Source organism: Urtica dioica, chromosome 7, assembly GCF_054948205.1.
Source record: "Urtica dioica subsp. dioica isolate 48M chromosome 7, U.dioica_male_clone48M_v1_H2, whole genome shotgun sequence".
NCBI lineage: Eukaryota > Viridiplantae > Streptophyta > Magnoliopsida > Rosales > Urticaceae > Urtica > Urtica dioica.
The window spans coordinates 39475958-39502512 of NC_142762.1; the positions used below are offsets into that span (position 1 = coordinate 39475958).

The 26555-nt window shown below is 38.7% G+C and overlaps 2 protein-coding genes and 1 non-coding gene across 4 annotated transcripts; 2 read left to right on the plus strand and 1 right to left on the minus strand.

Annotated features, from left to right (window-relative positions):
- The first annotated feature begins 3494 nt into the window (after positions 1–3494).
- Positions 3495–7617, plus strand: CRY1 (cryptochrome 1). Of its 2 annotated transcripts, XM_089618693.1 has the most exons (4): positions 3504–4393; positions 4813–5738; positions 6338–7107; positions 7272–7617. In XM_089618693.1, the coding sequence occupies exons 1-4, from the start codon at positions 4081–4083 to the stop codon at positions 7273–7275; spliced, it is 2013 nt and encodes a 670-aa protein (XP_089474819.1). In that variant the 5' UTR covers positions 3504–4080; the 3' UTR covers positions 7276–7617. The 2 variants fall into 2 exon arrangements, with proteins under 2 accessions (XP_089474820.1, XP_089474819.1); XM_089618694.1 differs by lacking the exon at positions 7272–7617 and having other exon boundaries at positions 3495–4393; positions 6338–7111.
- A 14435-nt stretch (positions 7618–22052) lies between these two features.
- LOC149391464 (putative protein phosphatase 2C 9) lies at positions 22053–24748 on the plus strand. The gene is made up of 5 exons (XM_089620713.1): positions 22053–22398; positions 22928–23167; positions 23247–23523; positions 23991–24145; positions 24218–24748. Exons 1-5 carry the CDS (start codon positions 22363–22365, stop codon positions 24356–24358), a joined length of 849 nt encoding a protein of 282 aa, XP_089476839.1. The 5' UTR covers positions 22053–22362; the 3' UTR covers positions 24359–24748.
- A 1716-nt stretch (positions 24749–26464) lies between these two features.
- Positions 26465–26555, minus strand: TRNAY-GUA (transfer RNA tyrosine (anticodon GUA)). Its single transcript is given in 2 exon segments — positions 26465–26500; positions 26519–26555. It is a non-coding gene; the product is annotated as a tRNA-Tyr (tRNA).

Below are 26555 nucleotides of genomic sequence, written 5' to 3' on the forward strand. Positions count from 1 at the left end.
CACATGGTATACATAATACTCCGAGAGCAAAAAATGATATATCAAGTCCATACATAAGGCCCAAACCCATAAGCAAACTCACGCGCCAAACTTCGAATCAACACTCATAAGATATCTCTCAAATAATCTATCAAAAGAGACTCTCGAACCATGTTTTTAAGCTAGACTATTTGACAAATCTTCAAGACAAAGCCATAAACATGACCACCCAGTCGGCCAAAGAAAATGACCACCCGGATGGCCAAAGAAAATAACAACCTGACCGGCCAAAAAACAAAACCACCCGGCCATCTTCACTCGGCCAAGACCACCCGATCGTCTTCACTCGGCCAAAACCACCCAATCGTCTTCACTCGTCCAAGATCACCCGGTCATCTTCACTCGGTCAAAACCACCCGGTTGTCTTCACTCGTTTAAGACCACTCGTTATTATTTACTTGGGCAAGACCACCCAATCGTATTCACCCGGGCGTCTTCACTCGGCCAAGACGGCCACCGGGGCGTCTGCACTCGGCCATAAGCACCCGGTCGTCTTCACCCAGTCGTCTTCACTCAGCCAAGACGACCCGATCGTCTTCACCCGGCCGTCTTCACTCGGCCAAGATCATCCGGCCATCTCCACCACCCAACCAAGTACTTCTCACCAAACTCCTTGGCTCATATAAATACCTCATTCATTCACAACACAAGAGAAGTTTCTCTCAACTTGTCAAAAACTATACAAAAATCATACCATCACTTTCTCTCTCTAGAAAACATAGAGACGAGTACAAATCGTTCACCGAGAACATAATACAACACGACTAATGTTGAGCGTCGGAGCGTGCGCCAAGGGAAAACCCTCCGCGTCCCTCTAGATTCACATTTTCTTGTGTTTAGGTGAATGTGCAAGGATTAAAAAACACAAAAACTCAACGAAGAACGCGAAGAACACGATGAATGCGGAAAGATCCAAAGACCCGGAAACTCAAGGACCCGGAGACCCAAAGATTCGAATAAACACGACGAGAAGAGAAGAACTTCGTCAAACCCAACCTACGTGCGGTCATAGAGTCCGGCCCTAGATCGAACCACGGACGGTTCTTAGTGCTAATAAAAAAAACGCGATTAACATGTATAAATCACATAACATATCGTATTAACTTACAAAGCTTAATTTGTTGAGATCTTTTGAGATGCTTATGATAATAGCTAATTTTTATTTTTTACGGAAAAAACAACACTTCAAACTAAAAAACGAAAAACACTAATTTGATTTTGTGAATAAAGTCAAAGCACCGAAACGAAGAAGATGGTCAATGGTCCATCCAAAAGAGCTCTTAATGACAATGGCTAATGATCCATCCACCGAAAACTTTTCCACTCAAGGCAATGCGTCCGACCAATGTTATCCGGCAAAAGCCCTTCTGGTAGACCAAGGTCATCTGCGAAGTCTAAATCTCATATGCCGGCCTCAATCCATCCGCCCAAGCGTCCCCCATTTATCGGTCGAGCCATCTGCCAAATGCGATCAGCCTATCCACCGAAGGCCATCTACTCATCCATCGAAGGCCATCCATCCATTCGCCCAACCGCCAACGTTCATCTGGCCATCTGCCAAAGGCCACCCGTTCATCTGTCGTAGGCCATTTTTTCTCATCCGACATAGGCCATCCCCTCATTCGTCAATGGCCTATCTGCCCAATTTCCATAGGGCTCATTGAGCCCTAGCTCCTTATTAAAACCCCATGAACTCAACTTTGAGAAACTGTGTTGAGTATTGGAACGAGCACCGGAGATATCCCTTTTCATAATCATGACCCTCTCGAGTTCGACATATGAACTAAAAAAGACCTCTTTAGTGCACGTGGCATCTCGGGTCCTCCCTTTTGCATCTTCGCGTGCACTCTTAAGTGTTTATCCACAAAAAACATTAACACCAATTACCGCAATTTTTACAATTTTGTATCGGATTAAATTCCTTCCCGAAGCAAACAAATTTTCGTTTCTTGGACAGAATATGGAACTCTACCCAATTTTTTTTTTAAAGAAAATAGTATTTCTTTAGATCAAGGTTTAAAATTTTGGGAAATTGCATGGAAATTGCGCCAAAATTGCGGTATTTTGAAAATTCTGACACATTTACGATCATATGTGCGTTTCGCTTTTGTATTGCGGGCATTGTGTCGAAATTGCGAGGAGATTTCCATATCTCTGCGTCCATTAATGTCGTTTAGTCCATGGTATAAAACACAAAAAAACGTGTTATTTTTGTACTTGTTTAATTACAAATTTTAAATGGATCTTAATTGGAAGTTAATTGTTAAGAAATTATAGTTTAATATATGTCATTGTAAACAAGTATTTGAAAATATGAGAAATGATAACTTGTTAGTGAAGTTCATATTTGGGGTAGTACATGAAATTATTATGTGCTCAGAACTTATTATATGTGTTTATCATATGTGTTTGACTTTGAAGTTTAAACTTATTATGGTTGCGTATTATGTGTGTTTGTAATTGAAAGTTAATTATGTATGTTTATAACTTATTTTGTATGTTTGAAATTATGCAACATTATTTTGTCGCAATTTCCGTGTTTAATCGTAACTTTCATCAGTCACCGCAATTTCCGTTGACGCAATTTTTTTCAAATTTCCACATTATTTTCGTCTCAATTTTCGGTTTTTGAAATCATCGGCATGAAATCGACCACCGACATTTCAATCTTTGCTTTAGATAGATAGAACTCTAAACATAGATGAACTAACAGCCGAATTATTCTTTTAAATGTACCGAAGTGATAGATAGATCTCTAAACTTAGATGAACTAACATCCAAATTATTCTTTCAAATGTACCGAAGAGAATGAAAAATAGAAAATTGCGTTTCATTTACGGAATTTGGATTTGCGAACATAAATGTATATAATTTTGCTATTATGTGAATTTGTCAAATGGACTAACATATTCTGATTCCTGGTGTTCCACTTAATCATGTATGCTGCTAACATTGGAAGTGTGTGGATTGTTTTAAATTTAATTAGACTTATTTTTACATTTTTTAGTGTAAATCTGGAATGGCATAACAAATATTTTTCTACAAATCTAACATATTTTAATTTGTTCATAGAATTACTAATTATTTTTAGAAAATTGGATTAATAGGTCTAATCCTAATCATCCACGGACCAAAACTAAAATAATTATCAGTACCCACACTAAAAAAGACGATGATAACTGCTGACAAAAATTAAGCAATTTTTTGTCCGCTTATAATTTTCCACCCTGTCAAAACGAGTTGATCACGAAGGCCCTAGAGAGACTTGTAGGATTTCATTTGTATTGTTTTGTACCTTAGGATAAGAAGTATGAAAATATAAAAATATATAAAATGAAAAAAAAAATCGATAGAAATGAGAAAAAAAAAATCGATAAAAAAATTGAAGAAAAATAAAATAAAACCAAACCTTGTGGCTGAAATTTGTCCATCAATTTGTTGTATCCTCACTCCATTAACCAATCCTATTCACTCACTGCCCAAAACCCATCATCTCTCTCTCCCTCTCACTCTCAAAGGTCCCACACCTGGTTGCCACTAGCCCAAAGGGAGATTAACTCCCCCATAAACAAATCGAAAAACAATTTCACCTCCCCCAAAAGAAAGAAAGAAAGAAAAACAACCCAAAAAAGTTGTAGGAATATATAGTTTTGTTAGCCATTCAGAAAGATATCGGAGCAAAAAAAAAAAATCCATATCAAAAGGATAAATCCTAAAATCTGCAACCACCCCCTCTAATCAAAGATGCAAACTTTTCATCGCTGATGGCCTAAAAATCTCATCTTGATGGTACCACAAAATTATTATACCCAAAGGTAAAAAAAAAAAAAAAAAAAGCTAAGCCATCAAGCAGGATCAATCTTTTCCCACTTTTTCTGGTTCCAATCCATCGTATATGGTTGAGACTTGAGACATAGTCACAGAGAGAGAGAGAGAGAGAGAGAGAGAGAGAGAGAAAGAGAAAGAGAAAGCACATCTAAATACAATCAATTTGTTGGGCCAAAATTGTTGTTGTTGTTGGAGAGAGAGAGAGAGAGAGAGATGTCAAGTGGGAGTTGCAGCATAGTATGGTTCAGGAGAGATCTGAGGGTTGAAGACAACCCAGCTTTGGCAGCTGGGGTTAGAAGTGGTGCTGTGGTGCCTGTGTTTGTATGGGCACCTGAAGAGGAAGGCCATTACTACCCAGGAAGAGTCTCGAGGTGGTGGCTCAAACAGAGCTTGGCTTATCTTGATTCCTCTCTGAAAAGCCTCGGAACTTCTCTCATCCTCAAGAGGTCAACGGACAGCGTTTCCTCTCTTCTTGAGGTCATCAAGTCCACGGGCGCTACCCAGCTCTTCTTCAACCACTTATACGGTCACTCACTCCTCTTCTTCTTTTTTTTTTAATATTCTTGTTCGTCTTTTTTTTTTTTCCTTACCTTTAAATCATCATTATCATCATCATCATCAACAACAACTTTTGGGTTTGTTGTCTTTTTACTTGTTTTTAGCTTTCTCGATTTGGCATCTGGAAGTAAAGATTCTTGAGATTTGGGGGAGCGTGCGATATGTTTATTGCTATTTTTGTAATACAAATAAAAGACTTTGGGTCTTCAGTTCATTATTTGCCTGAATCGGATTAAATTAGTATTTTAAGCAAATTGACAAACCTGGCTCTCTCTCTCTCTCTCTATGTTGGTTGGTGATTTAAATTATATTATTCATGTATCTGTCAGATGATGTACTCATTATACTATATTGCTAAGACAGAGAGTATTGTTGTGGCATTTTCAGACCCCCTGTCCCTGGTGAGGGATCACAGAGCAAAAGAGGTGTTGAGCGGGCAAGGCATAGCGGTGCGTTCGTTCAACGCGGACTTGCTGTACGAGCCGTGGGACGTGAACGACGCGAACGGGCGGCCGTTCACGACCTTCGCGGCTTTCTGGGAGAGATGTCTGAGCATGCCGTACGACCCGGAGGCCCCGCTCCTCCCGCCCAAGCGGATCGTCTCGGGGGACGCGTCGAGGTGCGCGTCGGACCGAGTGGTGTTCGAGGACGAGCTCGAGAAGGGGAGCAACGCGCTGCTGGCGAGGGCGTGGTCGCCCGGGTGGAGCAACGCGGACAAGGCCCTGACGAGCTTCGTGAACGGGCCGCTGATCGAGTACTCGGCCAACCGCCGCAAGGCGGACCGGGCGGCGACCTCGCTGCTGTCCCCGCACCTTCACTTCGGGGAGGTGAGCGTGCGGAAGGTGTTCCACCTCGTGCGGATCAAGCAGGTGGTGTGGGGCAACGAGGGCAACGCGGCCGGGGAAGAGAGCGTGAACCTGTTCCTCAAGTCGATCGGGCTGAGGGAGTACTCGAGGTACATGAGCTTCAACCACCCGTACAGCCACGAGAGGCCTCTCCTGGGCCACCTCAGGTTCTTCCCGTGGGTCGTCAAGGAGGACTACTTCAAGGCGTGGCGGCAGGGCCGCACCGGGTACCCCCTCGTGGACGCCGGCATGCGCGAGCTCTGGGCCACCGGCTGGCTCCACGACCGCATCCGCGTCGTCGTCTCCAGCTTCTTCGTCAAGGTCCTCCAGCTCCCCTGGCGCTGGGGGATGAAGTACTTCTGGGACACTCTCCTCGACGCCGACCTCGAGAGCGACGCCCTCGGCTGGCAGTACATCTCCGGCACTCTCCCCGACGGCCGCGAGTTCGACCGCATAGACAACCCTCAGGTATATGCCTTTCTAATGTTGATCACTCGAGTAATAGCTAAGCATCTCTTGGGATGAGTTCTATCCACAGGGTTGTAACATTTTAACCCCAGAGGGCAAAAGGTATGCCTTTGAATGGTAACGATCCTAGCTAACTCTCTCATCACTCGAGTAATAGTTATCTTCTAGGGATGAGTTCTATCCAGAGGGTTGTAACATTTTAACCCCAAAGGGCCAAAGGTATGCCTTTGAATGTTAACGATCCTAGCTAACTCTCACATCACTCGAGTAATAGCTATAATAGCTAGCTTCTGGGGATGAGTTCTATCCAAAAGGTTGTAACATTTTAACCCCAAAGGGCCAAAGGTATGCCTTTGAATGTTAACGATCCTAGCTAACTTTCACATCACTCGAGTAATAGTTAGCTTCTGGAGATGAGTTCTATCCAGAGGGTTGTATCATTTTAACCCCAAAGGGCCAAAGGTCTTGTGGACCCGATAACTGGGTCATAGTGGCTTTCCGTGTGGTGTTGTGTACTCTTTTTACTTTTTTCGTTGACGATTTTTTTAGCACGAGGCGAATATGATTTCACTAATTTTGGTTGGTTGTGGTGTGGGCAGTTCGAGGGTTACAAGTTCGATCCGCACGGGGAGTACGTGCGGAGATGGCTTCCGGAGCTTTCGCGGTTGCCGACGGAGTGGATCCACCACCCGTGGAACGCGCCGGAGAACGTGCTTCAGGCAGCCGGGATCGAGCTCGGGTCGAACTACCCTCTCCCCATCGTGGGGATCGACGAAGCCAAGGACCGGCTCCAACAGGCTCTCTCGCAGATGTGGCAACAAGAGGCCGCCTCGAGGGCCTCCATCGAGAACGGCACCGAGGAAGGCCTCGGAGACTCCGCCGACCTCGGCGTCATCGCGTTCCCCGAGGACATTCAGATGGAAGAATTTCCGGCGAACAACCCTCCTCCGGCTCGCCGTTACCAGGACCAGATGGTCCCGAGCATGACCTCCTCGATCGTCAGAGGGGAAGAGGAAGAGACCTCTTCTTTGGATTTTCGGATCCCCGGGGCAGATGGCCGAGCAGAGGTCCCCATGAATCAGGAGCCGATGAGAGACGTGGCAAGAAACACTAACAACAATGGCATGCCACGATATAATGCTCCGACCGAGCTTCGTCTCGCTGTGGAAGACTCCGCGGCTGAATCTTCGAGCACCACTACGAGGAGGGAACGGGACGGTGGCGTGGTCCCGGTTTGGTCTCCTTCGCCTTCCAGTTACTCCGAGCAGTTCGCCAGCGAGGACAGTGGGATCGGAGCGAGTTCGTCTTATTTGCAGAGACACCCTCAGTCTCATCAGATCATCAATTGGAGGCAACTATCTCAAACTGGGTAAGAAGAATTATACTGGTCATTTTCTCTAAATTTTTGGTATTGGTTTCTTCTTTCTCTATTTAGATGATTCGACAATAGTTGTTCCAGCTTCCGATAACTGTCCCCGAGCAGATTTGCCATTACCATATTCAAAATTATAACTCCGAGCTCGTTCGAAACAGGTGAACTTGGTGCTTTCACAGGGCAGCAAGAGCTTCAAAAAAGAAAACGCTAATATCAAATATATCGGTGGGCAAAGGGAAGGTGAAGAAAGCTTGCTTGCTCAAAATTCCGTGTTTCTACTCTTTTTCACCCTCTACAGATGGTTGACTTCTTCTTCTTCTTCCTTCCCTTGTTGTATCATATACGTACGTAACTCTATTGTATAGTACTTTGGTGTGTCATAAGGAGAGATGGTAGAGAAGTGAAATAGAATGTGTAGTCCTAGAATAAACTCAGGCTTGTGCTTTGACTATTAATCAGCAGATATTCTGTCATAATATTAAGGACCCAGCTTTTTGTTTGCTTCTTGTGGATTAAAGACTAAACTTTTTGCTGTTTAACAGTAAATTTGGTTTGAAAACAAACATCAACCTCTTATTTGATGTTTTACCAAGATCAGAATGAATGGTCTATTCAACTTTCATGATCTTTTGCTCGGCTCACGGGCACAAAACCTTGACTTTTCCGGTTTTTATCTTTTGGTCCTTTCAGTTTAACGATTAGCAAAATAAATATTTCTTTTTCTATTTTTTTATGTAGTGATTTTAGTAACTTTATTACTATATTTTGTAACAAATTTAAATAATTCTATTGCTCATATAAATCATAGTTATAAATTATATTTAAAAAAATGAAATGACTTATTTTACACTCTTTAAATTAATTGTGAGCCACCTTTAAATTCAAAGTTTAACTTTTACCTTAAAAAAGTTTATTTTTAAATTTTGACCCCCCCTTGGAATTTGTTTAATGTGACTCCGAGCACCAGAGCTACGGCGAACACACAAAGCTGCCTGCCACAATCGCGGATTCGAAGCTCCGGTGATGGGCTTGCGAAATCAAACACGTTTGTTTTTGCTATTTTATTTTATTTATTTGTTCCATGGCCCTACAAACACCACCACCAACTTAGATTACGACATTGTCCCAGTTAGGTGTGATTGTGACCGACGAAGAATTCTTGCGATCTATTATTGCCTGACGACCATGACATTGACCAGCGCTGCTCCTATGTCCAATGCGGAGACAATCAGTCGAAAAATAAGGACGACTAAATAGTCGACACAACGAATTAATTCGATTCTAGACTTTTGAGGACTAAAATATGTACGGCTCGGTGATGTGGCTTGAAGATCAGCGGTAGGATAAGCGTAGCGAGTCACGATATTTGCACTAACGCCGTGCTGGTCGCTGAACAAAGCCGTTAGGGTCAGGCTCGCCAGCGTGGCGATTGTTTCTTCAGAGTCAGATTTCCAAAGCTACCTTTTGGAGATTTGAAGGAGTGCATCAAGTGGTTTGTTGGATAGTGAGTTCTTGAAAGGCATTGACTTTTTCCTTCTTCAATGGACAGTTCAATGACAATAATTGAAGGTGAATTAGCCATTTGCAAAATAACTCTTCCTTGGTAATAGCTAGTGATAGGCCAACATCATATGAATAGTTTACGTTATCTATTGGTTATATAGTTTAAAAAATTAGATTTGGGAAGTTTTTAGTGATCGCTATTTACTAGTATTGAGCCAAAAATACCAGTACCTAGGGGAAATTCCCAATGTCTACGGTTTCAACTTTCAAGCACTTGAAAAATGTAGTTGAGCCAGCAAAATGTAGGCAGGCGCCGAAAAGAAGGGGATACTGATACATATACCGATTATAAGTTCATGCATTCCATGAATGTCGCATGTTTTTAACACTTTTACGAATCATAGATTCCCAAAAACTTCATTGGCAAAGATTGATGATAAAATAAAGAATGCAGAGAGGGTATTCATGGAATTGAAAATATTATCGTAAGATTCAAGGGATTAAAGTTGTTGTGAGATACTCTGAAGAAATCACAATCAAAACTGATATCTTAAGTTCTAAGTCACGATCGAACTGAATGAAATCGATGAAAATTAACGGACACGACAACACAGATTTATCCTGGTTCAATCATTATGATCTACCCCTGAGTGTCTTTAAATTCTGAAGTTGCCTTATTAGAGACTTGTCTCACATACCATCTAATCTCATAACCACATTTTATTTATAACTCAAGAAGTACTCTGCTCAATTACAGCAATAACTTACCACCTAAGCTAATTTTGACGATCCAACAATCAAAATAGATTTGCAACAACTTGCTTGTCTTAAATTACAACATTTGTTCGGATCAACGTCCACAGTTGAAAATGGTACGTGAGATAACTTGGAGAGAGAAATGTACTGATATAGATTATCTGGCTAGTTGTACCAGCGTTGACACGTACGGTACTAGTGTAACACCATGTTATTCTCAAGGCAGAATCTTATGGAGACATAGCAGAGCAACAAATATTGTTGACGAAATTGAATCTTCAATCAAAATAACTTCGCTGGAAACGTCATATTTATCGGGAGATATTAATAGTTTATTGGGTTATCCAATGAGTGTAAAGATAAACTGTATCGATGAAATTATCGTTACCGACGTGGTTTACCGATATATATCAAATTTACCGAGAGGTATCCAATGAACACGTCATTATAAAAAAAAAAAAAAAAAAGTTTTCGTACATAAGATAAAAATGTAAATAGTCTACAATATCATCATTATAATACATCACGTTTTGCAATTCAACACACTCATTGGAGCAATCAATCCTCTATTATTTAACGCCCACGATCATGGGCTTTTAAAATTTCAAAATTTTCAAAAGTCGGCCATGATCATTGGCTGAATTTTTTTAAAAATTTATAAAAGAAATTTGTAACTAATCAAGCCATCTTAATCTTAACGCTTGAGATGAAGCCAATGTTTAGAAAGTTATGAGAAAATAGCCAAATATATGAGGTGGCAGTCGGAGTAATGAGTTAAAATTTCAAAAGTGTCCTTAAATCGATTTAGCGGGGTTTTTTTTTCCTAAATTCGTCATTTTTTCTCTATTTTGATTTTGAATTCGTCACTTTCTCTCTCCTACTTTTTTTCAAACATTTTTTTCCATCAAAACTTCAAAAACTCATATCTATCTCATATGAACTCAAATTCGAGTGATTCCAAATCTCACGGATTTGTTGCGCCGAGATCTTCAAAAAAGACTCATTGTGTTGGTTGAAAAATAATTTTTAATGTCATAGATATAGAAAAATAACGTTACTGACTTAGATATGGAAATAACTGAAATTTTTTGGAAATCGTCTGGAAATAAATGAAAATTTATTGAATATTTCTGGAAAAGTCATTACAAACACACGTAAATATGAGCATTAAACATGATTTTTCATCAAACACAGTGGATCTATTTTTGAAGATCTCGGCGCCACGAATCCGTAGGATTTGAAATCACTCAATTTCGAGTTCATATGAGATAAATATGGATTTTTGAAGTTTTATGAAAAAAAAAAATGTATGAAAGAAGGTAGGAGAGAGAAAGTGATGAATTCTAAACCAGGAGAGAGAAAGTGAAGAATTTAAAAAGCTAAGGTCATAAAAGTAATTTTTATTAGCTATCACTTATGCCACATAGGCTGTTTGGCTATTTTTCCAAAAGTTTGCAAACGTTGGCTATTTCCAAAACATGAATATTTTTGTTGGCTATTAAACTACAGTGCCCTTTATAAAATTGGCTCAATTTTTTTAAAATTTAAAAAAATTGAAAGTTTAAAAAATTGACCTGGTTTTTGAGGTTTCGGTAATCGATCCGGTTTTCTGCTAATAACCGCCAATTTTTCCAATGTCTAGCGGTTTTGTACATACTGCTACCGGAAAGTCCTAAAAACCGGTATACTTGCCGATTTTCTCCCAATTTCCCTGATATTTCAATCCCTGATTTAGTGATACTATAGAATATTACCTTGTATGTCTGTCACTCTAAACCAAATACTTTCTATCCCAAACGATTTCTTTTATTTTAGGATAAAAATAATTTAAGTTAAGCAATCCAATATGCCAAATTTTGAAGTAGTCTTCTTCTTCTTCTTCTTCTTCTTCTTGAAAAAGCATATTTCTCGACATCGAATTCTTTTGGATGAATAGTCTATGAATTATTTATTAAGTAGCATTTAGGATTTTTTAGAAAAATAGTCATGAATTAATTTACTTTCTCAGAAAACTATTTAAGTTTTTAAAATAACTCTACCTTGAAAAACTTTACTTGACAACTTAAATAACTTATTAATTTTACAAAAGAAACTAATTAAATTGCAATAATGAACTCTAAATACTAAACACAAATTATAAACAATCAAAAATAAGTTTATAAATACGTGTCAAGGTTTTTGTGTGGAAATTTACGAAAATAACGAATTTTTTTAAACTTTATGAAACTAGCGAATTTGCTATGACAAAAATACCATTTAAAAAATATACAAAAAAGTGATAAGACAATAATCTATATCATCTATATCGTGTATTGATATATTTTGTATACATTGAAATAATTGTATAGTGTATATGTATATTGATAGACAATCTCTTGTATTTGCATACTGTATATTGATATATTTGTATACATTGATATACAAGCAGTATGCTCCGCGAGTTACTGCGGAATAATTAATATATTTTAGTTTGAATGAAGAAATATATAAAGACATGTCCAGTTATATTTAGGTTTGAAAAAAAATGAATTTAAAGTGTTTTTTGGAGACATTTTTATCTTTCTGATAAAAAAAAAATAAAAATAAAAAATAAAAAATTCGGTACGATGAACACTACTTGTCTCTAGGGTTCAATCTCTTATTTTTTCTATTAAAAAAACTGTTTATTGAACAGTGTCTTGTCTCTAGAGAGGATTCATCTACTTTTTATATATAATATAATTTGTATATTGTATTATGTATACTAATAGAAAATCTCCTATATTTGTACATTGTATATTGATATATGGATCCAGTGGGTATCTACCGATATGAAATGTTAGAAATTTTGAAATAGCCAACATATCGTTATTTTTTTGTAAATAGGCATGTAAATCTATTTACGCTATCAAAATAACCAAAAATGCATAGTAAATTTCTAGTAAATATGGTTATTTACAAAATATTTACAAAAGTTTTTGGCTATTTACGAAAAATTTACAAAGCGTTGGCTAAAACGCAAACGATTATGTTTATGTGACTTATATCGCTAAATTTTTGTTGATATATTTATATCCTCAGTGTCCACAACAATGTCGTCATTTTTACACAAAGACCGATTCAAAGTCCACTCACGAATCCGAGCTCGCTCTCACCTCGCTCATCCTCATCGTCCTCGTTGCAGAGGCCATTCTCGGTCTCGAGCCCCGTGGCTCTCGTGGTCCTCTTCTCGCTCCTCGTCGTCCTCGGCGTCATTTTTTCGTGGACTAGATCAACGACGAGTTTTTTTGTCGTCGACGACCGATCCAAAGCATGCTCACAAATTCAAGATCGATGGCAAGTGTGCTCGCCGCCATGACCATTTCCGACGACCGATCCAAAGCCCACTCACGAATCTGAGATCGACTATGAGTTTGTTCAGTGTTGTGATCGTCGCCGACGACCAATCCAAAGCCCGCTCGCGAATCTAAGATCGACTGCGAGTTTGTTCGCTGTTGTGAGACCATCTCCGACGACCGATCCAAATCCTGCTCACAAATCCGAGAATGACGGCGAGTTTGTTTGTCACTGTAACCATCGCCGACAACCGATCCAAAGCTCACTCACAAATCCGAGCTTGCTCTCACCTCTCTCGTCCTCATCGTCATTGTCGCAGAGGCCATTTTTTTTGGATTGGATCGTCGACACAACAACAAATATTCCGACTACGCCAACTGAAAAATGATCTGAGAAATCAACTCATTAAAATAAGTGCAAAAGCGTCAATGCGCAACTCAAACCCGCTGATTTCGAAATGTTTTGGTTTCACACGTTGTTTTTACAAAAAATTGATCGCAAACACGCTGCTGAGCGTAATTGCCACAAAATAATGAGCATTCAACAATATGCTCATTATAAAATTGATAAAAAGATCATCATAACGCTCATATTATTTACGCATATATATATATATATATATATATATATATATTGTATGTTGTATCATCTATCATTAGAGATCAAATAAGTTTGTATGTATCATTTATGTCTAATAAACGATAAGTTGAACAAGTTAATTTTCCTTTATTTTCCTTATGTTTCATGGCTATATAAAGTCATTTAGTTGTACTTTTCTCATTCAAGTTTTGGAATAAACATTTTCACTCTCAATCATTCAAGATGAGAGTTAGTTTTCCCAATTCTCAAATCCAATATATCCTAACCTAGAAATGTAATATGGTATCAGAGCAGTCTTCCGCGCCATCTGAGTTTACCGATTCCGATTGCATCTTCTTCTCGGTTTCAAGCTCTTCTCTCCGATCGCTTCAATGACGGAGGAGCTTCATCGTCGGAGCTGCGTCGGACGGTTCAGATTTTCGGTTCGTCCCCAATTCTGAGATTCGTTACTTGTTCATCGTCTCTTCAATGACGATCCAAGAAACCTCGAAGGAAATTGGATTGGCGATGCCTATTTTCAATCCGATTCTAGGTTTGTATTTCTCTCCTTTCTCGATTGCATAATCCGATTCCCTTCCCGTGCTTCCACGGCAGAATCTGGAATCTCATCGACGGAGAGCTCATTCTTTCGATCCAGTGAAGATTCGAGACAACATTCCTTTCTCTCGGTCCAGCGAAGGAACGAGACGGCGTTCAATCTTGAAGTTCAAACGGATCCTTTCAGTAAATGCCATCAAGAAGCTTCTCGGATGAGAGAGTTCTTTCTCTGGGCGAATTCCCGTCACCGGCGATCTCGAGAGCAAGGTTGTTGGCTGTCTTCGATAAGACCGTGGCACAGAGTCCAGAAATTCTTCAGATTCCTCATCCCGACGTTGTTTCGGCGCTGAAAGATGGAGTCTTGGCGCATTTCTCGTCGATTTCATGGCTCCTCGTCCTATCAAGATTCTTCTCCGGCCAGTCCCGCCGTGTCAATGCTATCCAGAATCTTTCTCCGGCGAATCCCAGCGTATCGAGCCATCAACATCCTTCTCCGGCGAGTCCCTGCCGTGTCAAAGCCCTCCAGATTCACTCCGTCTACCTTGCCTACAAAGCTGTTGCAACCCCTCGCCACCGATGTCCAGACTTTTCCGGTGGTTCAACCGCGGTCTGGAGTTGTGGATCCCATGAGGGAATCAGCTCCGACGTGGTGCAGAGAGTGTGGGAATTCGCGGTGTTCAGTGCCGTGATTATCGGATGAAGTCTCTTCAGAGTTGCTTGGGATTCGGGAGCCAGTTTTCAAAGCCAGAGATTGCTCGCTGATTCCGATGATACGTCACAAGTTCAGTTCTTGATTCAGTCCTCCTTCCTCGTCAACGAAGTGGCAGCGATTCGTCTCCGATATCAAGCCAGTTCAGTGTGGTGATTACCGGAGGAAGTCTGCTCAGAGTTGCTTCGCATTCGCGAACAAATTTTGAAGGTCAGAGATCGTCAAGTCTCTCGTGATTTGTTCTTCGCTCGCCGAGTCCAAGTGGGTGATGGACTGACCTGTTCTTCACCAGCGAGTTGATTGAATCAAATAAACTCTTTCACTCTGATTTTCTCATTCAGAGAACAGAGTTTCGTCTTCCCCAAAATTCGATTTCTTCTATCTAAATCCCTAGAAATCTAATATGGTATCAGAGCGAATTTCCGCATTAGATTTTCTAGGTTAGAAAAATTCACTTCGTCCTCCCCGATTTCCTCGACGATCGGAAAAGATCTCCGACGCGAGCCCGGTGGAATTTCACGAAGGTCATTTTCCTTTTACCTCCAAGTATTCCGGTTATTTGGCGCCTTTTTTTCTCGATTTCAAGTTCTTCTCACCATCGCTTCATCGACGGAAGAAGCTTCATCGACGGAGCGCATTGGAAGTTCGGAGTGTTTTTATCAAGATTCTAGTCCGGCGAATTCAAAGCCGTTTCATCAACAAGAATCTATTTCCGGCGATTCAAGCCGTGTTAACTTTCAAGATCTTCTTCCGGCGATTTTCCGCTTTGTCAAGACTTCAAGATCTTTTTTTTTTCGGCGATTCAACGTCGTATCAACGGGTTCAAGATCCCAATCCGGCGAGTCCCGCCGCGTCAACATTCAAGAATCTTCTTCCGGCGAGTCCCGCCGTGTCGACATTTTAAGATCTTCTTCCGGCGATTTCCCGCCGTGTCAAAGCTTCAAGTTCTTCTTCCGGAAATTTTCGCCGTGTCAAGGCTTCAAGAAAGCTGATTTTTGATCCCCGATTCTTTCTCCATAATGATTTCAAGCTCTTCGTGAGGCTAAAGCTCATGCCTTTCTCGGTCATGTCGCCGTGGATCCGCGGGTACGAGAAGTCTCGGGGTTCTTGGTCGCGTGGTATTTCATTGATTTCGGCGTGGGTTTGATCTTCGCCTTCGACGCTTGGATCGCGATCGTTGATACGTTCAAGACCGGCTCCGAGCGCAAGGAAGCCGCCGAGGCTGAACAGACAAGATTTGAGGATTTTAGAGAGGTTGCTGAGAGAGTACATCAGACTCGACACCCCGAAGAACTTCTGCGACCTCTACATCGCGATCAGGAAGAAGAAAGGTCTGAGCTTGCCTCAGGAGGAAATGTCCGAGACCGTCTGGGAGTTCAAGACGCTGGGCGTGAAACACTGGTTCTTGCTCGGCAACAGAGAGATCGCTATGTTTGAGATCCGCGACTTCGTCGGAGAGAGCAAGAGTTTGGAACGCAAGCCTGTCCTCGTATCCCTCGTCGGAGAGAGCCTTTCCGGCGCCGCCATTGGTGACGATGAAGGCAAAGATCGTTCCGACGAAGAGGAGGAATCTCAGGCGTCGCTTGGCTCCGAGTCTGAGTCTGAGGGAGAACTTCTGCGACCTCTACATCGCGATCAGGAAGAAGAAAGGTCTGAGCTTGCCTCAGGAGGAAATGTTCGAGACCATCTGGGAGTTCAAGACGCTGGGCGTGAAACACTGGTTCTTGCTCGGCAACAGAGAGATCGCTATGTTTGAGATCCGCGACTTCGTCGGAGAGAGCAAGAGTTTGGAACGCAAGCCTGTCCTCGTATCCCTCGTCGGAGAGAGCCTTTCCGGCGCCGCCATTGGTGACGATGAAGGCAAAGATCGTTCCGACGAAGAGGAGGAATCTCAGGCGTCGCTTGGCTCCGAGTCCGAGTCTGAGGGTTTTGGCTTCGTCTTCTCCATCGATTTTGCCTACTCCGGTGGAAGGAGAGTCGGTTTATTTTCTGGAGCGGTGTTTCGCGGCGGAGGCGGCGATAATGATTTTGGGTTTCTCGGACTGGCTTGAGAATGGAAGCGGAAGAGCCGTCGACGTGATTCTCTTGGTCCACGAGATTCTCTCTACTGCCTTCAAATGCCGACCAAACTCCTGGAAGTCGAGTGCTTCGAGTTCTGAATCGTTGCGTGTATTTGGTAATGGCTGTCAGAGCATAAGAGTTGAAGAAATGGAGACTATGTTCTGCAATACCTGTTCTTCTTAGCACACCCAAGGTGTTCGACAAAATGCCTCTGAGAGATTTTTTCCTCAAAACAAGACCGGTTCTTCACAAAGTCAATTTTTTATTCATTCAATCGATCGAGGTCTTCTCCGAGTTGTCTTCTCCGATATCCAAGTTCAATCCAATATGAACTTCCGGGAAAGTTCATCTTGCGGGGGTGTATTAGAGATCAAATAAGTTTGTATGTGTCATTTATGTCTAATAAACGATAAGTTGAACAAGTTATTTTTCCTTTATTTTCCTTATGTTTCATGGCTATATAAAGTCATTTAGTTGTAATTTTCTCATTCAAGTTTTGGAATAAACATTTTCACTCTCAATCATTCAAGATGAGAGTTAGTTTTCTCAATTCTCAAATCCAATCTATCCTAACCTAGAAATGTAATATCTATGTTAACAGTAGGGGAAGTGGACACGATTGCTTCATTTCTTGAGCGGCAAGTATTTATACCTCTATCCAAACTTGTTTTCAAATGAATTCGCATTTCTAGTGTAAAAATATATCTAATTGTGAAGTATTATTAAAAGAAAAACATGAAAGCAGTATACAATAGAAGTCTATTATTATAAAAATAAGGACAACAACTAATGCCATTTTTACTTAGACCTACAAATATAAATAGGAATAATCGTGAGATTTTGACACGTTGCAATCAATTTTTTAGCAGTAGATTTTTATACTTTATTTCATATTTGTTCCTAAACCAATATTTATTTTTAATATAAAATTATATATAAATATGAGACGTTATTATAAAAAAGATACGAAAGAAATATAAAAGTTTATCATTCTAAAAATAAAGTTCTTTTTCATTTTGTTTATGGGAATCATATAAGAATGTGGAAACTACATGCTGTTCTCTTACATACAAAAAGCTACTATTCCATTAGTACGTAGAGCATTTTAATTTAAATTTATTTTGGAGGAATCATCAAAGATACTGGCATTCTGCCTTCTTTTTTCTTTTCTTTTTTTCTCTCTGTTTTTTCACTTTGGAGCAAAGCACCAGATTCAGGACCACCGGCCACTGCACAAGTCAACGCATTATATTATCTTCAAAATAGAAATAGAAAGTACGGTACTGTATAAAGCACTGAAAAATGCAATTCTTTTGGCTTCGAATACGATTTTTTTTTTTTATTGAATGCATTCTGATATGGATGTTTAGTACATACTCCATGTTGAAAATAATCTTCACCTAAATAACTATACTACATAGTGAAAATAATCTTCACCTAAAACAACAATCAAAATTATAATTAAATCACATGAAATATATCCATTATATTTTATTAATAATTAAAAGTCAGTTAATTTCATACCGTGATAAGTGAAACGGAATATATTTACCGAATATAATCTTATCAATTAGATAATCAGATTGATTTTCAAAATAAAAATTCTAATTAATTTTCTAAGTTTTGGGATCTACTAACTACTTTAAAAGTACTTAATTTATTCAAATCTCTCTTTCTCTCTACCTTATTTTAGGTCATTTTGTTCTCACCTATTTTTGCTCTTCTTTTGATATGTAAGATGTGAAGAGGTGATTTTTCTTGCACTATAAATAACAGTTCAACCCAAAACAAAAGGAAAATAGCTCACCAAGCCCGGCTAAAAAAGGATCAAGACAACATGAAAAGCCCAACGAGGCGGTTAAGATGAAAAAAAAAAAACTCAGTGACCTAGTTAGGATATAAAGTCCAACAAGGCGACGAGGATAAAAAGTCATGTGACGCGACGAGGATAAAAAAGTCAAGCGACGAGACGAGGATAAAAAGTCATGTGATGTGACAAGGATAAGAAATCCTATGACCCGGCAAGGATAAGAAATTCTATGACCCGGTAAGGATAAAAAGTCATGTGACGCGACAAGGATAAAAAGTCTTATGACCCGACAAGGATAAAAAGTCCTACGACCCGGCAAGGATAAAAAGTCCAACGACGTGGCGAAGATGATAAAAGTCATACGACGTGATAAGAATGAGAAGTCCTACGACATGGCGATGATAGAAAAGTCATGCGACACGACGATGATAAAAGTCCAACGATGCAACAACGATAAAAAGTCATCCGACGCGGTGAGGATAAAAAGTCATGCGATACGGCGAGGATGAGAAGTTTTACGACTTGGAGAGGATAAAAAGTCATATGACGCGACGAGGATAAAAAGTCCAGCGACGCGGCGATAATAAAAAGTCATGTGACGCATTAAGGATAAAAAGACATGTGACGCGACAAGGATAAAATATTCTTATGACCCGGCAATGATAAGAAATCCTATGACCCGACAAGGATAAAAATCCATTTGACGATAAAAAGTTATGTGATGCGACAATGATAAAAAGTCCTACGACCCGGTAATGATACAAAGTCTTGTTGAGAGACAATGATAAAAAGTCCAGCGGCGCAGCGAAGATAAAAACTCATGTGATGCGACGATGATAAAAAGTCATGCGACGCGACGAGAACAAGAAGTCTTACGACCCGGCGAGGATTAAAAAGTCATGCGACGCGACGAGGATGAAAAGTCATGTGATACGGCAATGATAAAAATCATGTGTCTTGACAAGGATAAAAAGTCCTATGACCCGACAAGGATAAGAAATCCTATGACCCGGAAAGGATGAAAAACCATGTGACACGATGAGAATAAAAAGTCACAAATGAAAATTTTACGTCGTCGATTGAAAATCAAAGAGAAAGTTATGGAGATAAGAAAGAAAGATATGGAGCTCAAATTTATGATACAAGATCCAAATAGTATTGTGATCCACAACGACGTGCTTATATAATTCAGAACAAGCACGTATTGCACACAAAAGATACGAGGAGCAACTACAACAACATGGTACTTCTAATTCTACGAATGTGTTTGAGACAATATACGATAATATTGGAGGATTTGAAAGTGATTTTCCGAGCTATTAGATTTTCATATTATAAGTCTAAGTAGTTTGCTTTTATTTATTGTACCTTTAATTTTTTTATTTTCTGTCTTGATATTTTTATTTTTATTGTCGATGTAGTATGGTAACTTCCCCGTTTGGTTAAGTTTTCCATTCCTGTTTTCTGTTTTCTGATTCTAAATTCTAGAAAACAGTTTTAGAAAAACTGTTTGGTTATAAATTTAGAAAACAGATTTAGAATCATGTTTCTGTTTTCTTTGAAATTTGTTTAGAAAACAGAAAACAATGAAAAGTTGTTTTCTATTTTATCTCTATACAATTGAATGGAAAACATAACCAAACAACATTTAAAATATTCCGAAACATAATTCTAAATCTGTTTTTTAAATTTAAAAATTAGAATCAGAAAACAGAATTTAAAAACTGAAAACGAGTTTAGAAAACTAAACCAAACGGCCCCTTAAGTTTTTTAATTATGTAACTTTTAAATGTCTTGATTTTTATTAATTTTCTATATAACATATTGTGATTTTTATTGTAGTAGTTTTAATTTTATTTTTTTTAAGTATGAATGTTATTTGAATTAATGTTTTTTTAGAATGCACCAATTTATAATTATATACATAATACATATAAAGTATTAAATTATAATTATAAATTAAATTTTGGGCTAATTGTATAATTTGTAAAAATTTTGAGTTTTAATTTTTTTAATAGAGATGAATTTGAAGATACACTATTCCAATCATCTTTAAATATAGAGTTTGAAGATGACTTTAAAGATGGAGTGCATTACCATCTCCGATCTTCATTTGAAGATGCATTATTGCATGTTAAGATGCTTTCAAATATGATTTGGCAAAAGTCATATAATTTTTATCATTTTCATCGCCAATTTTTTCAAAAACTGATTTTTATCAGCGCGCTTACGTTAGCACGACACTAATATAATACAAGTGAATTCCACATATATATTAGTCATTAGTGTTTGGTAGTTAACTCAAAAAGTTTTTGTTTTCTATTTTCTAATTTTTGTAGTTATACTGAAAAATTATTTTGCAGTTGTTTTCAAAAAGCTGTTTGGTACAGTTTTCATTTTTGTTTTTGAGAAATTGAAAAAACTGAAAAAAGTGTTTGGTACAGTTTTCATTTTTGTTTTTGAAAAAATGAAAAGAGAAGATGAAGAGAAGGAGAAGAGAAGAGAAGAAATTTTTTTCCAAAAACACATTTTATTTGTTTTCAGTTTTCTTTACTCTTTTACAAAACAACTTCAAAATTTTTTGAACAAACATAACTTTCACTTTTTGTTTTTCAATTTTTTCCATTCAAAAACTCAAAAACTGTTTTTGAGATGAACGCCAAACATGGCTTCAGTAGTCAATGCGATTGTCCATACCAAACATGAATACCAAACTGTTTTTTCCAATTTTCTATGCCAGCTCAGCTATTATACAGCTGGCGTTTTTAGTCATACTCAATTTCAGTAGTCAATGCGATTGTCCTGTTCAATTCAACAAATACTGAGAAGTTGAACAATCAAAGTGAGCTTCATAACTTATTTTAACAGGGAAATTAGAAAGCTTCTTTCAAAAAAAAAAAAAAACAGAGAAATTAGAAAGCTCATACTTGACTTGATCTCTTCTTTATGAGACTATTCAAGAATTTGCAAAAAAAAAGAAGATCTACATGACTTTAAAATCATTACGGGGTTGACTTTTTTCCGTGAGTCTTAAGAAATTAACGGAGCAAAAAAACAAAAAGTGAAAAAGCTGCATTATTGTAGTTCAAGCTAACATTGTTCTAAGTCTCAACATAATCTTCTTTTAAATACTGTAAAAAATAATTTACGGTTGGATGGTGATTAGGAATTTTTGGGAGTGATGGTGACAAGCCATTTATGTCAAACGTAACATGTAACTTTGTAACTTTACGGGTTCGAGGAAGAAGTTTCACGGGTTTTCAAATCCACAAAAAAAAAAAACGATAAAAAAAAAGTGATGACATAATATCCGACAAAGGTTTACATAGAGAAGTGAAAATCTGAAAGCAGACAAAACCTCTTCTGATCGTATTTCGCAGAGCCCTCGTGATGATAATTTGTTGATACCAAAACCCACCCAAATAAACACAAACATCTATACAACACATGAACACACACACACACGTACATCCACCGAAAAGTCAACACCATATTTATATATGGTAAAGCTCTCCCTACTCCGTCCCTTCTTTTTCACTTTATGACGTCACACTCCATATCACTATTATTGTTTTATTATTTATCGTTTTACTGTTTCGTCACTGCTCGCTGTTGTGTTGTAGGTAAAAATAAAATAAGGACGTCACGGCCTATACAAACAAGATAAAAACAAAAAAAAGAAATTAATAAATAAATAGATGAAGAGAAGTTCACTCCAATAAATTAAATAGCTTCGATTGGAAGACGCTGAGAAGGAAATAAGACCAACTTCTGGGACACCGGATTCCCCGTTCTCACTCGTTTTTGACTTTTTTTTTTTGGTGGCATGTGGGTTTTTAGGGTTTAATTTGATTGGGCTTTTATGGTGGTAATTGGACTATTATCGGAAAACAGAGTGATTTCACGATTGTGCCTCTTCTTCACCTCTCGCCTCTGAAACAACGGAGCTTGCCAAGTTATGGATTGGTTTTGCTGTTCTCGCGGTTCCTCTCCGGTAATATATTTATTTATTTATAATTCATGATCATATTCCTTTTGTTTTTTTTTTTCCCTTTCGATTATCTAAATAACTGTACTCATGCTATTCTTGTGTTATAAGACTTTTGTTTATTTGATTTCTGGCTTGATGAATTGAACTATTTTTAGTGACCTTCAATGGTTAGACTTTGTGGTGAATGGTTGTACATGATATAACCTTGGCTAGTTATGCTCTGTAGTCAATAATAATAATAATAAAAAATAATGTTCTAATGAAAATGATGATTTTGGTCGTGAATTTCTTATGGTTATTTGAACTAGCTTGTTTATGAAGTCTATCTATATATTTTTCTATGATACATCTGTACTGGTTTTTGCTATACACAAGGTAGAGAATTATGGGCACATATCTGGGCTCCTTTGGGTTAAAGCCTGTGAGTCCAATTGCTCATATACAGAGCAAAAACGCTTTATAACTGAGAATGAGACCAATCAAAGGTTCCTAATTTTTAAATAATATTATTATTATAAAACTTTGGGTGTAGTTCGGAGGAGGAAATACGACAACGAGCTCAGGGAAAGGAAGGAGCGAAGAGGGATTAATCAAGTACGGTTTCAGCCTGATAAAAGGAAGAGCGAATCACCCGATGGAGGATTACCATGTGGCCAAGTTCGTGAAGCTCGACGAGCACGAGCTTGGCCTCTTCGCCATTTACGACGGCCATTTGGGAGACACCGTCCCCGCGTACCTTCAAAAACATTTGTTCCAGAACATCTTGAACGAGGTCTCAAATCTCTTTTTTTTTTTTATAATGATCATGGCGTGATCTGAGTGATGTTTTGTTTTGCTTTGTTTTGTCCCAGGACGAGTTTTGGGTGGACCCCGAGAGGTCGATATCGAAAGCGTACGAGAGGACTGACCAGGCGATCCTTTCGAACAGCTCGGGGCTGGGGCGGGGCGGGTCCACCGCGGTGACTGCGATTCTGGTGAACGGTCAGCGGTTGTGGGTCGCCAATGTCGGAGACTCGAGAGCCGTCCTCTCGAGGGGCGGTCAGGCGGTCCAGATGTCGACCGACCACGAGCCGAGCACCGAACGAGGCAGCATCGAGAATCGAGGCGGCTTTGTCTCTAACTTGCCAGGTTCCTCTTTTTTTTTTTTTTTTTTTGGTTGAGTTCATAAATCAATATGAAGCGATCGATCAGCAATGCGACACAAATGAAATAGAAGCTAATTCAAAGTTCACATTAGAGCAATTTAAGCTTTTTGTGTTTTCTGTCTATCGAATCTCATTTTTTTCGTGCTTTAATTACGTTCTCGTTTAGGATCTCGCTATGCCTTGATTTGTTCAGTAATTAGCTGATCTCTACTAATCTACGTCATTTGTGATGCTTCTTTTTGTTTTTGTTTTGCCTCACAATATAAAACTGCAATGAAGTTCTTTGTTTTGCTTCTGAACTTTCTCGAAATTTTGTTTAATTCACGCTCTCTTCATTTCACACCGCTTCAAAACCTTGTATCTCCGCATCGTTTAGGATATGAACATCATTTATGAACACAGTGCATTGCTCAAGTATTTTGTCTATAAACATAACACAGTTTGTCTCAGGAGATGTTCCAAGAGTCAACGGTCAACTGGCAGTTTCGCGTGCTTTTGGGGACAAGAGCCTTAAATCACATCTGCGATCGGACCCGGATATCCGAGAAGCTTTAGTCGATTCAGACACAGAGCTTCTCATTCTTGCAAGTGACGGCTTGTGGAAGGTACGTTCAACACGTTTTGTCTTACATATATATAACATATAGTTTATACTTGCATGTGTGAGTTAAATACAGGTCATGGATAATCAAGAGGCAGTGGATATGGCTCGGAGAACGAAGGACGCGATGAAAGCGGCCAAGCAATTAACAGCCGAAGCAGTGAAAAGGATGAGTAAAGACGATATATCTTGCGTCGTCGTTAGATTTAAAGCATAATTGAATCATATGATAATAGTATATCGTGGGTTCTCTTCTTCTGAGTGCAATTTATAGCACGGTAATAAAGGTTTCTCCAGATGCGAAGCGATTATTATGAATATTATTATGATGTCAAGTCAACAACCTGATTCTGTACATAGTTGACCAATCCTCACTCTAGTGCTGCTTGAGGTTAACGAAGAACAGAAAGAGTGCTTTATTTTTACCCGATTGTAAATCTATTGATTTCTTGTATTGGTGTTGTTTGAATTCTTTTCTGGTGGTGATTATTGGTATAGGTGTATAATGTAATTTTCCTTGCTTCGGATGATCATCTTGTTCTTCAGGCAGGTTTTGTTGATTTCATATTGTGATTTGATTGAATAAATATGTATTTGTTTGGACCAACCTTCGTTCCATTTCATGCCTTCACTCCCTTCAACATTCTAGTATTTTGAAAAGAATACCAGTTGCTTTGAAATGAAAAAGAACATGTCTATTCTCATCATATTTATCCTTTCTACTTAGTATCATCATCTTTTTTGTCTAGAAGTTTTTAGGTGACGTGTCTTTCTTACTTTTTTCATTTGATCGATTTGCTTTCTCTCTTTTCATATCAGCGAGTTCCTTTGGGCATTTCTTCATAGATTAGAATATATTACCCCTTAATCTTATACACAAAATTTCACTCTCGTGTCTCACCGGAGTGTTTGTCGGTTTCGGGAAGTATTCAGAATTCCACCAATTGATTGTATTAAGAAAAGAAAAAAAAATGCATATATCTATTGAACTGAACCCTTGTTTTTATCGTATCTGATCTCGCCTTCGTATATGCCATATATTTTTGTCCGAATTTGTATCCACTTTGAGAGCATACAAATTTAAAACAAATGGTATCCGGTCTCGCCCGAGTTGATCGGGTTTGGTTAAATGAACTTGGTACTAAATCGAAGGACTAGAAACCTGAGAGAATTATGTACTAGGCTTTTGTAAACATCACATAGGAATTTAGACCTTAATTTTCCATGAGAATGAAAAATGGTTAGGGATGAAATCGTTAATCTACTATAACTTGAGGGACTACATAATGCAATTGGTCTAATAATAGTGGAGCGACAGATATGTAACCTAGGGTTTAAAAAATGCCTATAAATACATCCACTTTTGCCTAACTAAAACGTAAAAACAGAGGTTCTCTTTCTCAGCCGCATCTAAGCTAAACCTGTATTTCCTCTTTCTAGATCTAGGGTTAATATTTTCAATTGCCTCCTCTTTCGGCTTCAAGCCATTGAGATCCAACGATCGATTTCTTGGAAGCTTTGTTCTAGAGGCATATATCTATTTCCATACACTTGAGGGTTTCAGTGTCAAGATTAGCTCTTCCTGTTGCTTCTCTTGCCCCTCAATTTTCTTTGGTACATTTCACATATATCATTAATGTTTAGCTTATGTATTTTTTTTTTAAGTTCGTTCTATCATCCAATACTTTCGCCGGCAAGTATCAATGGCCGCTGATTTTGGCGTCGGTGTTGATAGACAGACCCCATATTTCTTAATACTGCAAAGAATACGTTAAAACTATTTTGCAAGGAAATTACCGCTTAACCGTGTAAATCATGAGATAATATTTAATTTTTGGACCGGGTGTAAAATATACGACGCTGGAAACTTGAACCGTGGAAATAAGACATGACGAGGTCAACAATTATTTGGATGATTTTCAGAAGATAAAAAAAAATGGATGAAACACGAACCACAAGTACTCTGAACTTAGCCAGAACAATTTTTTTTTTTTTTTTAGGGAAAAGGGCCAGAACGAGTGTGACTTTTGTCTCGGACATTTTTTTTTCATGTAGGCACGAGTAAATCAGAAGTTATTAGTTAATTTTACGGCAAATAAACTCTGAACTTAAGGGCCAGAACAATTATGTGACTTTTGTCTCGGAAATTTTTTTCATGTAGGCATGTGTAAATCAGAAGTTATTAGTTAATTTTACGGCAAATAAACTATGAACTTGAAGGGCCAGAACAATTATGTGACTTTTGTCTCGGAAATTTTTTTCATGTAGGCACGTGTAAATCAGAAGTTATTAGTTAATTTTACGGCAAATAAAAACTAAAAAATCCGACCTGCCGGAATCGAACCAGCGACCTAAAGATTTCTGAGGGTGATACCCACTACAGTCTTCCGCTCTACCAACTGAGCTAAGGTCGG